General features: G+C 41.6%; 1 protein-coding gene across 1 annotated transcript in view; it reads right to left on the bottom strand.

Annotated features, from left to right (window-relative positions):
- Positions 1-14,441, bottom strand: part of LOC307247058 (peroxisomal acyl-coenzyme A oxidase 3-like) — a 52,115-nt gene that overhangs the window by 27,221 nt on the left and 10,453 nt on the right. The window contains exons 6-9 of the mRNA XM_080023125.1: positions 11,179-11,322; positions 10,901-10,989; positions 10,298-10,394; positions 7,234-7,416 (exon numbers count right to left, since the gene is read on the bottom strand). Coding sequence (XP_079879251.1) covers positions 7,234-7,416; positions 10,298-10,394; positions 10,901-10,989; positions 11,179-11,322 — 513 coding nt within the window. The remainder of the gene's footprint in view (positions 1-7,233; positions 7,417-10,297; positions 10,395-10,900; positions 10,990-11,178; positions 11,323-14,441) is intronic.

The following is a 14,441-nucleotide window of genomic DNA, read 5'->3' as shown; positions in this document are numbered from 1 at the left end:
GTACATGACCCGTACATGATCCCCATTGGTACTGGTGTAGAAGGTCGGTATTATGTTGTGGCGCCTCCAAGCAGCGCAAGGGCCCCCGAAGCCCCCCGAACTCCACAACCCCGGCCTGCAGGAGATCCCCGGGTACCCCGCCCTGCGTCCACGGAAGACCCCCGGGCCCCCAGAGAAGCCAGAGGGCCGTGGAGCATGACCAAGTCCTAGGGAGCACGAGGAGGCCCTGCACCCAAGGGGCGCACACATACAACCAACCAATGTGACAAATAAAAATCTTGAATCTTGAACCCCCGGGCGCAGGCACAAGACGCAGTCGCCGGCACAGAAATCGGGCCACGGGCGCAAGGCACAGACTGCAGGCCCAGATCACGGCCCCGTGGTGAAAGACCGACACCCCGCCCGAGCCACCCGCCCCATGGGCAGGCTGGCAAGACCCCCACGAACACCCACGCCCCGCACAAGGCCGGGGGTCCCGCCCCACCGCAGCCGACCAGGCGCCCCGCCCGGCGTGAGTGCCAAGTGACCATACACGTAGCAGCAAGTGTCCAGGGCGGGGCACCTCGATGTTACACCCCCCCCGGCGATGCCGGCAGGCCACCAGGTATACAGGCCCTTCGCCACCCCCAGCCCCCTGGCCAACCACGCCCCCACACCGACCTGCCAGCGACCGGCCACCCCGGAAAACCCCAGTGCTCAATGTGTGCTGTTGGTAACTGCAGTTAAAATTGCGGGGCTGGGGGTGCGAGTCCTTCAGGCAGGTCGCACCCAAATCCCTCGCACCCCTCCTGTCTCACAGACCCTGGTACGATGGAGTGTTGTTTGGAGTAGGATTGGTGTGCCAATGCGCGTGCGTTCGAAGCTAATGTGAGTGGAATTAAAATTTTGGGACGGACGAGAAGCATGCTTGGGCAGGAGCGTGACAGGCAAGATGGCAGCTGCCCGCCGCACCCCCACACACATAGCCTGCACCCCGCCATCCCGCAAGCCCTCGGTCTATTGTGTGGTGTATGTGCTGAGTATGAGTGTTGGCACTGGGAGAGATAGGCGAGTTGCGACCGGAGTGATCCAGGGGCGCAGCAGGCCGGGGAGCAACCACGAAAAGGAAGAAGACTGACTCAGCAACGGACACAGACGATCTCATACCGGGTGCTGTAGAGGTGAGTGTCTTGGATGAGATTAACAGGAAGCTGGACATGCTTGGTCCACTTCTCCGAGACGTTACCAAGATCAAAGCTAGTCTTGATTTCCTGCACCGCACAGTCGGCGGGATGCAAAAAGACAACGCAGATCTAAAAACCTCCACGAAGCGCATCACAGCGGAGATGGAAGTTGTAAAAAAAATCTAATAAAATAATGAAAGAGACTATCGCAATGTAGCTTGAATGTTATTCTCCCTTGTAAGTCGCTTTGGATAAAAGCGTCTGCTAAATGACTAAATGTAAATGTAAATGTAAATCCTGGATATACAATCCTGCAGGAATGCGGGACAACCTCATCTTTTCTGGGATCCCAGAGAACAACACCGAGTCCCCAGATAATATGATGAAAGACTTTCTCCACACCACCCTGAAACTCCCCGATTTAAAATATCGCTTCACCTTCCTAATTCCCCCTCCATACTTCTCTCATCATCTCACCTCCCTAATTCCTCTCTCCTTACTTCTCCTATCACTCTCACTCTATACTGTCTTTCACTTTATGTACGTCTAATCCGGCGATGTTCTATGTTTATCTTTGTCTACTTGTCATTTGTTTGTGTAGTTATGTATCCCTACAAACTTCCTACAATACTATGGCAGTGAAAAGGAATGTAAAGGAGGACATTTCCGACTAATCTAAAAGCATGGGAACGGTAGTATAGCTATTGCCTTGGATGCACTGTGCCATCACCCCCTAACTAGCTTCAATGACACCCATTAAGTTTGTTAGTTGGAATGTGAGAGGCTTGGGCTCACCTGCTAAACGTAGCAAAATCCTAACTCACCTCACCAAGTTGAACCCCAGCTTCTGTCTACTGCAAGAAACCCACCTCACTGCATCTGAGCACCTCAAACTCAAAGCTAAATGGATTGATCAGATTTTTTCCGCATCATACAACTAAAAAAAAAGAGGCGTCTCTATATTGATCAATAAAAGTATCCCATATCAAAATGAAACCACAATATCAGACCTAGAAGGGCGTTTCATAATGATTAATGGGATTTTAGGTAACATCAAATTACCCATAGCTAATATTTATGGCCCCAATGAGGATGACCCAAATTTCTTTCACAATATATTTTCAAAACTCTTAGAATTCTCTGAATCAATTATCATATTGGAAGGAGACTTCAACACTGTACTGGATCTAAATTTAGACCGTTCTCAAGCCAGAAATATTCACAAATCCTGGCATTCGTCGGACACTATAAAACAATACATGAGTGATCTTGCTCTTGGGGATTGTTGGCGATCAAATAACCCACATTTTAGAGAATACACATATTATTCACCACCCCACCAAAGTTTCTAGCGAATCACTAATCCTGAAATCCACCCTATTGTAATTTCCGATCACGGGCCGATAAGTTTCAACATGATAAATGAAACAACCGGAATCTCCCTGGTTGTTTCATTCATCAGGTTTGTTTCGTTTTTCCCAGGGAGTACCTGCAGCTGGCGTAATAAATAAAATAATATATTTTTTTGTATTTCATTTTTTTGCTGGTGAAAGTTACAGGAGTGAATATGGTGTGTGATGTGAAATATAAACATGATCATCATTGTTGAGTTATCATCATTAACTGTCTTCCATCCTATGTTCAAGGCCTTCTGGAGCAACAAAACTTTTGAGTTGCTCTGCTTGTAACTTCAGCTTTGTGCACCGCACGCATCCCCCATATTAAATAAATGGGGGAGGATTCACACATAAAAAATGTATTTATGACTCCCCTAATTTCTAATTTCTTGTTGAAATGTTATCCCTGTACATTTTTGGAAGGTTCTTTCTGTTTTATCCTGCTATTGTAACGCACACTGAAAGGCCAAACAAAACAAAACTAAAAAGACTATTCGACTTGAAAAATCCGAGTTGACTAATTATTTCTAGGCTTCAGTACTTGTGATATCTAAAGATAGCGTTCAATTGAATACATACACACACACAATACACAGACTTAAAGAAAGAAGCGTGAAGTAAGCAGTTGGGAGTTAGATTAATTAATGCCCATACAGTTGATGTTGTTTGTACATGTTTTTAAATAGCATAAATTGACTTTAAATTCCAATTAAAAAAAAGAGCACAATATTTAATTTTTTCATATTGTCACAGCCCTCGTTATGGCCTTGTTAAATATCAAATTTTTGATTTCTCCTCGCCATGAACATGGAACTTACGTTGAAATCTTGTCTTCACTACTGATATTTGGTAGTGGTAGTGGTACTCTACGAACATTAATGACTGTCAATCTGCTTTACAAATTCCTGTAATTATAAACTATAGACCCAAATCACGTAACTTCCCTGTAACATACAGGAATCTAAACAATTTATTACCAGTTTGAACTTCAACTTTGAGTCCCCCACAAAGCCATGAACCCAGAACAATAAAAATGGCTTTATTAAATGTCAGATCGTAACAAATACATCATTTTTAGTTAATGTTCTGAGAAGTACCCATAACCTGGATTTCACTCTACTGACTGAGACTGGCTGGACAGAAATGGCAAAGTCTCACTCATTGAGACAACACCTCCTAATTTCAAATTCATCCAAACCCATAGAACTGATAAGAGAGATGGTGGAATAGCTGCTGTCTTCTCTGATAGTTACAGCTGCAAGGAAATCCCCCTTCGGGAATTCACGTTTTTTGAACACATTGCTTTGTCCATAAACTGCAGTGCTCTGTTTTTATAAATCATCGCAGCCCATTGGCCACCAAAATCTAAATGTGGCTTTCTTGATGAATTCTCTGAAATAGTATCCAAGGTCTCCACTGATTATGATTGTGTAATAATCTCAGGTGATTTTAATATTCGTGTTGACAATCAAACAGGCCCAGATGCTCAACACTTCATTGGCCTGTTGGAGGCATTTGACCTCACTCAGCATGTTTTTCTGGACCCATCCACAATAAGGGGCATCCTCTGGACTTATCAAAATATCAAAAGGACTTGATATCACTGTACGCTGTGTCATGGAGGTTGCTATTTCAGATCGCTATTGCATATTTTTTGACGTGTCTGCTTTCCTGTACAACAGAGGGGGACAATTAGAAAAACACATCATTAACGATAAAACCATTGAAACCTTTAAGAGAATTGTAAATGAGTTATCGCTGTTCATGGCATCATCAACTGAGGATCCTGCGAACAACTTCAACTCAAAAATACAAAATATCATTGATAACATTGCACCTGTTAAAACTCAAAACAGAAAAACAAAAAGCTCCGTGGAGAAATTGAGCAGTTGTTAGGCAGCTTAAGAGAGAGTGTCGCCAAGCAGAACCAAAATGGAGAAAAACAAAACTTTAGGTTCACCATGAAATTTACAAGGATAGACTCAATCAATACGACATAGAAATTAAACAGGCCAGACAGTCCTTCTTCTCAAAAAACATTCATGAAAATATCAACAATGGTAAAGTCCTCTTTTCCACTGTTGATCAATCTGGTTTTCAAACTCACCATAGAACACAGACACAGCACTAAAGTTGTGAATGATCTGCATATAAATACTGTTTCTAAAAAACGATCTGTTCTTCTGCTCCTGGATCTCAGAGCTGCCTTTGACATTGTTGACCATCATATTTTATTGGAGAGATTAAAAAAATGGGTTGGCCTACCTGGCCGGTTCTAAACTGGTTCAGAACCTACCTACAGGACATGCAGTTATTTGTGTCCATTGGAGATTTTGTCTTGAACATAGTGGATATTATTATGTGGAGTGTCCCAAGGTTCGATTTTTGGACCATTATTGTTTAATCTCTATATGCTTCCACTTGCACATATTATAAAGAAACACAAAATAAATTACCATAATTATGCAGATGATTCACAACTGTACATATCCCTATCTCCTGATGACCTACTCCCCTAAAACTACCTCACTCAGTGTATTAATGATATTAATGTATGGATGTCACAGAACTTTTTACAACTGAACAAAGATAAAACAGAAATACTCATCTTTGGTGCAAAAGCTCAGGGACAGAAAATTGCAGCTCATCTCAGATCACTGTCTCTGGAGAGCAAGAATGAAGCCAGAAATCTTTGTGTAATCATAGACGGTGATCCAAATTTTAAGAGCTATATCAATCACATGACAAAATCAGCCTTCTACCATCTAAAAAACATTTCAAAATTAAGAGTCTTCCTGTCAAAAGCAGACTCCAATTAATCTACGCATTCATAACAAGTAGATTAGACTACTGTAATGGCCTATTCACCCGCCTCCCAAAATCAGCTGTGCCTCGGCTACAGTTAATCCAAAATGCGACTGCACACGTTCTCACTGGGACAAAAAAGTTTGAACACATCACACCTTTTCTTAGATCTCTACATTGGCTCCCTGTTAAAACTAGGATTGATTATAAGGTTCTGCTACCTGTACATAAAGCTATAAATGGCCTTGCACCTCAGTATATAAAATAAATGCTCATTATACACAAACCAGCAAGAACTCTCAGGTCCACAGGCAGTGGTCTTTTTACCATCCCTCGTACTAACTCTAGAGCAGGGGAGGCTGCCTTCTGTATCTATGCCCCAAGTAGAAAGAACATCCTACCTGAGGACCTGAGAGAGGCCCCCACACTGACCACTTTTAAAACCAGGTTAAAAACCTTGCTGTTCATTACAGTCTCTGACAAAATTCTGTGTGTGTGTGTGTGTGTGTGTGTGTGTGTGTGTGTGTGTGTGTGTGTGTGTGTGTGTGTCCGTGTGTCTGTGATTTGTTTATTCTGCACTGACTGTTCTTATGATTGCACAGACATGTTATACTGTATATTTTCTTTGATTGTATTTCTCTGTAAAGCACATTGTGATATGAAATGCACTTTATAAATAAAGTGTGACTTGACTTGACTTTTAATTAAAGCGCCACCATTTGACCGATCTGGATCATTTTAGTTTGTGAACCATTTGCAAGAGAATATCTGTGCATGTGCCAAATTTCATGTTGCTATCATTTACCATCTCACGGGTAATTGCGCAAGCATTTCTGTAGAACTAAACATTCTAGGAAACAAACATTTCTGGGAATTTTACAAGAAGCCCCAGGAGCTTGAATCCCCAATTATGAACCAACATTAAATGTCGTACAAAGTATGTGAACCTCTTGTATTATCCATTTACTTAAGTGAAGTGTCATGTGTTGCAAACAATGGGATGACAATAAGGTGTAAGCTTGGCTGGCACTACCTTACTTAAAAAAAGTAAAGATGGGTCTTTACTACAAAAGTGTGGTCATTTATCATTAATAGAAATATTAAATGTATACCAGAGCACACCATGCCTCAAAGGAGGACCTGAGGACCTTAGAAAAAGAGTCATCGTTGCTCAACAGGCTGGAAAAGGTTATAGAATAATTTCTAAAGAGTTTGGGCTCCACCAGTCCGCTGTCAGGCAGATAGTGTAGAAGTTGAGAAAATACAACACAATTGTTGCCCTCCCTTGGAGTGGTGGTCAAACAAAAAATCACAAAAAGCAAGGCGTAGAAGATTCCAGGTCACAAAGAACCCCAGGCTAAAGTCTTGAGATCTGCAGGCCTTTCTTGCATGGGCTAATGTCACTGTTCATGGGTCCACCATCAAGCAAACATGGAACAAGGGCAAGGAGGTAGCCACTGCTCTCCAAAAGAACATTGCTGCCTGTCTTAAGTTTGCTAAAGATCACTTGGCTGAACCAGAAGGTTATTGGAAGAATTTTCTCTGGACAGATGTGGTTCAAGCAGCAACGCGACCTTAAACACACAAGTCGGTCTACCAAAGAACGGTTAAAGGAGAAGAAATTCAGTGTTTCAGAAATAGCCAGCCAAAGTCCAAACCCTTATCCAACAGAACTGGGAACTGAGGAACTGAGGAGCTCATCACTAACGTCACTGAGATGAAGCAACTTTGCAAGGAGCAATGGGCCGACGTTTCTTCAAGCCCATATATTAAATTCTAAAAAAGGTTGGAAAATGATACACCACCACTGTACCAGCCCAGTCTAGCCTGCCCTGCCCGCAAGAAAACTTCCGATCTTCATGTGGTACCTGCAGCTGGTACTCCAGGAGAGGGACCTCCTCTCCGTTCTTGGGTCCGAACTGACGCCTCACAGCAGAGAACCGCAAAGCCACAGTAAGGGCCAGCTGCAGGTTGATGCAGGACATCCTGGAGATGCTTAGCCTGCCTCCAGATAGGGCGCCAAGGGACTCCCCGAACCGCTTTCTGGGATCCTAAAGAAAAGAGGATGGAGAGGAATAATTGATAGATTAAAAGAAAGAAAGAAAGAAAGAAAGAAAGAAACACAAACTTTGATAAATGTGTTTTGCTTTCCTTTGTAAAAATGGTGAATCATTTTGTTCTTAAGTGGTACATAGATACTACGATGTTACTGGAATCCCCCCCTCGCCAAGAACACTGCTGTCTTGGTTATTTACATCTCTGGGAGAAATGTGGAATTTTCCATCCCTGACTGTCGCAAAGAGTCATTTGCTGACAAGCCTCTCTCTCTTCAGCCTCCTGGAAAACGAGGCAAATAAACTGTCAAAACTGATATTGTAACATTAAAGTAATAACTCTCACAGCAGCACCAGGCCACACAACCCACATTTTTCATAGCCATTTCTGCATTTAGCACTGATGTTGTAGCTTGAATAGGTGAACCGACCATTTCTAAGACAAACAAAATGTTTGCTCCCTCATGTGGCTTGAAGGTGTAAACACATTGTGTTGGTAATTTCAACAAGCCAACCAACAACCCCCAACTTTCACGAAAATTAAAGTTCAAGCAATCATTTTGGCGATTTGGGGACATTCTAAAAAAGCTTAATGAGGTAAAAAAAAACACCTTTAACACTGATCAAAATGATCTTATTACCACTTATTGTCAAGAAAATGACAATAAATTATTTTATTATCAAATTTTGATTTTATTAGGCTGCATATGTCAAAATAGGCAGCTTAATGTCGCTTAATGAGCTACTACTGGACAGAAGAAAAAAAAACAACATTTCAAAGTTGTACCAGAAACTTCAGGTCATATGATTTAGATATGAACCAAAGTAGACGGGTATAAGAGACATTTTTTAATTGATATATGAATGAAACTACATTAAGCCACATTAAGATGCATTTTTCTAGACCATCTTTAAGATTTTTAGTATCCACCCATGCCCCCCTATTACCTCAATCCATTTTTATTTTAGGTAATTTAGTCAGATTTTTCATACCCTGTAATCTTCACCATAAGCCCCTTTCCCACTTGCACCGAAAGCCATAAATCTCCTGGCAATGTTCCATATTGGCGTCGTGTGGGACATTTTTCCCCACTCTTGAGCTAGTATCATTTCTGGTCGAACAAATGTTATTTGTTTTCGGAAGCCAAAAAACAAACAAACAAAAAAAAAAAAAACATTTGGAAATATGGCGAGTCTGATCCAACTCACCATTTTTTAACTGAAACACTTCCAGTCTCTACGGAAGCAGGTCTTTATATTCTTAAATGTTATTATTTTTCTTCTTAAAAATGACACTACACGTGTGTTGTGGTTTAATTAGTAACCTGTTATGATTAAATCTAGTCACCCCACATAAAAAACCATCAATATGTTATTTACATTTAGCAGATGCTTTTATCCAAAGTGACTTGCAATTATTCAAACACCAACGATGCAGCCATCAGGAGCAATTAGGGGTTAAGTGTCTTGCTCAAGGACACTACAGCATCCTAGCAGGAGCCTGGGATCGAACCAGCAACCTTACTAGACCTTATTACTAGACGACCAACTTTATAAGTTCCATGTGGGAAATCTCATAAACCTTCAACTTTATAACTTAAAGAAAAAATTACATGGATTTTCTTCATCTTACCACCACTGAGCTGCCCAACAACTGGTACAAATTTCATTTGTCTTTTTTTTTTAATGTTTTTTTTTTTAATGGATGTCAGCTGATTCGCAGATGTACAAATATTAGAGATGGGTATTGTTTAAAAATGATGATACAAGTATCAATGCCAGTATCATTAAGGTTTTAGTTGATTTATGTGGAGGAACAGGGCACAGTGATGAGGGCCATGGAGAGCCATGTTCACATAGTTAAAAATATATTTATGACTCCCCTTTTTTAAATTCCTCATTGAAATGTTATCCCTATGCATTTTTTTAAGCTTCTGTTTTATCCTGTTACTGTAATGCACACTGAATGACCGGATCAAAACAAAAAAACGACTGATCAACTTGAAGAATCACAGTCGACTAACGGGTTTCTGAATGATGATTCAAATCGTTGACTTTCAGGGGGCAGCCCTGTTATCCTTTAAAAGACTGTTGTAGCTGCTGCTGCCATGAGCCCGTCAAACACGTTACATAAAATCGAAAAACGCTTGCCGTGATTGGCTGCGAGCAAAACTATACAAATAGCCATTTTTTTCTAGATCTGGGGACAAAAGGTAAGGACAATGCAGGTATTGTTTAACTGGAGAAGTCAAAATCAAAAATAAGATAGACGAAAAATCAATGCAAAGAAGAATACGCTACTTTTTCTTTAGCAGATAGAACGCGGACGATACATTAGCAACTGGTAATTATTTTCAAATCCTCGCCCCTTCATCATGGAACCCACACGAAGAAGTTCGTATGATGCAAGTTTTAAGTTGAAGGCCATCGACATCAGTGTGAATCGGGCATTTAAAGCTGCACTCCGGGTTGAGTGGGAGGCTTGGATGACAAGTGGTGAGAAGTCATTCACAAAAACTGGCCGCATGCGAAAAGCAAAGTTGCTGCCGTGTTAAAAGGCACTGTTCGGAAAGAATCTGTTCAGGTACATACATGTACATTTACAGTTCAAAATCGTTCTGTACATGCAGTAAATATCTAATTTTTCAACATAGATATCTGCGGCTTATAGCCCGGTGCGGCTTGTATATCTCTTTTTTTTTAAATAGAGCGGATGCGGCTTATATACAGCTGCGCTTTATAGTCCGGAAAATACGGTAATCTGGAAAAAAGAAAAATAAAAAAAAGAAAAGAAAAAAGCTCCGTTAAGATGGAGACATGCCCAAACTGAGTTTACAAATCTGCTAGAGTTGAAACAGCATCGAACGTGTCGACAAACCTTGATAGGCGTTACGTAGACTCCCTCCGGCGTGACATCACCTGTTTGATTTAGCAAGTTTTCCCTAGGGATCCTTACATTGGTAAACATTGCAAACCTGTCAACGAGAGAGCACAAACACTCAGAACCAACCAGGTCAAACTAACGCGGATGCAGAAGGAGCTGAAGACATTTAACAAGGAAGCTGTAAGATGTAGGTGGACTCCCTTGTTGTATCCTGGATTACAGACTATCTGACCAATACACACACACCACACATCAAATTTGTCAGGGGTGTCTTATCAGACTTGGTGGTGTGCAGCACTGACACCCCCCCGGGGACTGTCCTGGCTCTGTTCTATCTTCAGAGCCTTCCTGTCTATGTATCTATGGTAAACAATATTGATAATAATCTATAATGAAATCAGACAGGCGAGTTCAGATAGTTTGTTTGATTTAGATTTGTTCTTTGTAAGTAAATGTCTAGCACACACTGCAGTGAAATGAAGAAAGAATTCCAATAGCATTTTTACAACCATCATTTTTCTCATAATTTCTCTGTCTCTCGCCAAAAAAAAAAAACCACACAAATTGTTCCTTATCAAAAATTCCTTAAGCACTTACCCATTATCCAGCCCGTTCTGTCCCAGCTTCTTGCCCATATCACCCACCATGACGCCAGGCAGGGAGAGCAAGGTTTTGGGATCTCTTAGCTGAATGTAAATTGTAGAAAACATACATCTTGCTTTACTGTTCAGCCAACAGTTTGATAATAAGTCATTTGTTGTTTTGCCACTGTCCAAGTCGCTCACTTTAAAGAGCAGCAGTTTTTTGGCCAAGACAATCAGTAGAAGGAATTGCATTGCTGCCGTCAACAGTTAGTTAACAGAAAATACAAGCACCTGGACAATGAACGAGTGGAGGCCGTGGCACACCCCGTCCGGAGTGTACAGCTGGGCGAACACGATGGTGTGTGTGGCGGTCTTTCCCATGTTGCCCACCCAGAACTTGGCGGCCTCAAAGTCGGGGGAGTTGATCACAAACTCCTATTGGGTGGACGATATTGCAATTTGACAAAGTGGATTGTTGTTTTTTTTAACCTGTGCTGTCAGCATGCTGGGCATGCACAGAGTATTTGTACGCCATTGCATCTAAACCAGAGTTAGTCTGCAAGTAGAGTTCAACTTCTCAACCTGCAATGCAACTCTTTATTAATTCTTAAATCATCAAGAACTGCTGCAAATGCTCTGTCCTGTGGACGACCTATGGGATGACAGGAGTACAGCTTTTTTGACACCAATCCCCTTCTTTGAAGAACCATCTTACCACCATCTATAAACAACTAATCGCTACTACTCCAAGAGGGGAGAATCGCCACGGGTGGGACAAATAAACATAAAACCAAACAACTACATGGAAAACCGTAAACATAGAAACATCAGACGGCAAAACATTGTATCGACAAAGAGTTCATTAAGCCCAGGAAAATAGGAACATCAATTCAGCATGTGGCCTCTTCCTGTGATGTCTATGGCAGTAAATGAGGAAGAGGAAAGGGATGTAATCAGGAGGGGGTTCGGGGGTGTGTTCAAAGCAGGTGCTGGTTGTGTGTTTGCGCCTGTGATGAGTCCACCTGTGTATGTGTGAGTGTGTGTATGTGCCACCATAGTTGGTCTCGATCTGCAACCTCACAGCTGGATGCCACTAAATTCTACGCACTGCACCTTTAAATTACTGCACTCACCGTTCCTGTGAGCAGTGTGAACAACGACTTCAATAAATGGGCCTCCTATGGCAAAATTTCCACATCCTGATGCCATGGTGGCATTTTCTCCAAGCCAAGGAAGATGAAGATGCAGCAATGAATGCACACTGTGTTCATGATGTGCTAATGTTTTGCAAAGGTCATTGGTTACACAGCTTATTTTAATGCAAAAAATGTGGCTTATTCAGCCATCTCCTTGTGATTACTTTGTTCTAAGTCTTGAATATACCAAGGGAACAAAAGTTTTAATGCAAACATTATTGCAGTCCATCTGCTGCGCAGCGCTAGGGGAAACACTGGGGTCCCGTATTATACTCCTTTTCAACCAGTTAATATAGTGTGGTGTTGGGGGTGGTCTGGCTGAGCAGCCACACCTGACCTGGATGTAGGTGATTGGCTCAGATGGCTGCATACCTGTTGCTTGTTAGACCAAATAACGAGTAACACGTAACACTGCCATCCTCACACACACTCAGGATGGGAGCCCTGTCATGACATGTTCGATCTGCTCCCGGCTAATTCCACCGAGCCTCCTCTCTACAATAAACTGGTGTCTTCAACCCATCGTGTTTTGTGTCTCTGTGCCAGAGGGCCCTGAAAATGCCACTCGGGTGGCGTGTGGTAGGAGAAACTGACACATATAGGTCTCTGAGGTCCCCAAAACATGTCTCTGAAGTTTTTTGCTGAAAATACCACTCAGATAATGTATTCTAGACATTATAACATGCCTCTATACCCCCTCTGTTCCTGCTGTTCCCTGTGTATCACTTTAATTGCAAATGAGCTGCTGCTGCCCACGCCCCACTCCAGAACTAGGGGGGTGCTCTCTATATCACCCCATTACGCACAGGGCTTTTTTTTTTGTTTCATTCATTTAGGATACGGAGGAAAATAAAAAAATACATATACAATAAACATATTGCTCTTATTGGTTTTGTTTGGAGAAACACGCAGCGGATCACGTAGTGCTGCCTACTGTCAACGTTACCGACAAACCTTATTTTTTTTTATTTTTATTTTTTTATTTCCAGAAAGGTTTAAAATACGGGAGATTTACAAGAAAATGTTTAAACGGGAGGACAGTGGGGGAGAGGGGTAAAATATGGGAGAATTCCAGGAAAAACAGGAGGGTTGACAGGTATTCCTCAAAAACAGCAAAAGACACACAGCAGAATTATCTTTAAAATACTTACAATTTCCCTCATCTGCAGTTTTGTCACAGACAGTTCCTATTGATTTATTTTAGAAGATTTGTGCTGGTCTGTGCAGCCAACAACAGCAGTTCCCATTCTTAGCTCTTAGCTTCAGCATAATTCTAGCGGTCTGGCACTAGGTATTTCTCAAGCCGAGATTGGAGTTACTCAAATGGGGGGCAGTTCTAATTCTAATAAGCCACCACTTGACGTAGGAAGGTGAAGCACTTTTCATAAAATATCCCCTTTAAAAAAGAAGAAGAAAAAAGCTCCCGCTTTTTTGGGAGACGGCTTTGACCATTTGCTAGGTAGAAACAGTCATTGTCTCAGGTTGTGTTTTGCCGGCATTTCTAGGTTAAGCCAAATATTAATATAAATTTTTCAGAGTACAGCTTACTTGTTTACTAATTTTACTTTCCCAGGTGGTATAGTTCTCCCTTCATTCTTTCCAGAGTTTGAAAGGGAGCTCGGTTAAAAGTTACAGGTTAGTCATTGTCAGGAGAATCCATCAGGGGAGTTTTTAAATCACCTTTTATGACAGTGGGCAAGTCAACGTTAATGTGATGCTTGCGGTGGATCCTAACTTTTTGTGCAAAGACACTCTTACATGTAGGGTATCTGGTATGCACCAAAGTACGTTATGTATGACCTGATAATTCTAGGCCAGAAATACTGCGATGTGTCTGCAGACACCATTGTCACTATATTCAATACAAACTTATACAAAATGTGATTTTACACCATGCCAACAACCATTTGATATTTGGTCCAAGACTGCAAAACACTGAATCTATTTGTTCTCTTTGGTGTTTGCTGGCGTCCGTTGCCTGAACTGTGCCCCCCCCCCCACGAAAAAAATCCTTCAAGAGTTGTTTTACATAAAAAGGAAAAAGGTTTCATCTAGAACCCTTTGCACCCACAAACTGTTTTTGGGATATGAGATAATATAAGATATAAGGTTCTTTTGTTATTTTTTGGAAGCCAATTGAGCATAGTTGCTGCCTTCAACCATGGATCTTACAAACAACTGAAAACACTTAGCGTAACTTGCACTAAGAGGTCTTTATCAATTTCATTGATAAATGGGGGGATTTTTGACCAGTAACCTTCATTAATTTCTGTGTTTTTGAAAAAGAGTTCCTGTTCCTGTCTTGTCTTGACCCTTATAGAGAGAGGGTTGGGTTACAAAATGTGGATATGCAATGTG

This window comes from Zeus faber, assembly GCF_960531495.2.
Source record: "Zeus faber genome assembly, chromosome: 22".
Classification (NCBI taxonomy): Eukaryota; Metazoa; Chordata; class Actinopteri; order Zeiformes; family Zeidae; genus Zeus; species Zeus faber.
This window is presented reverse-complemented; position numbering and strand designations above follow the sequence as displayed.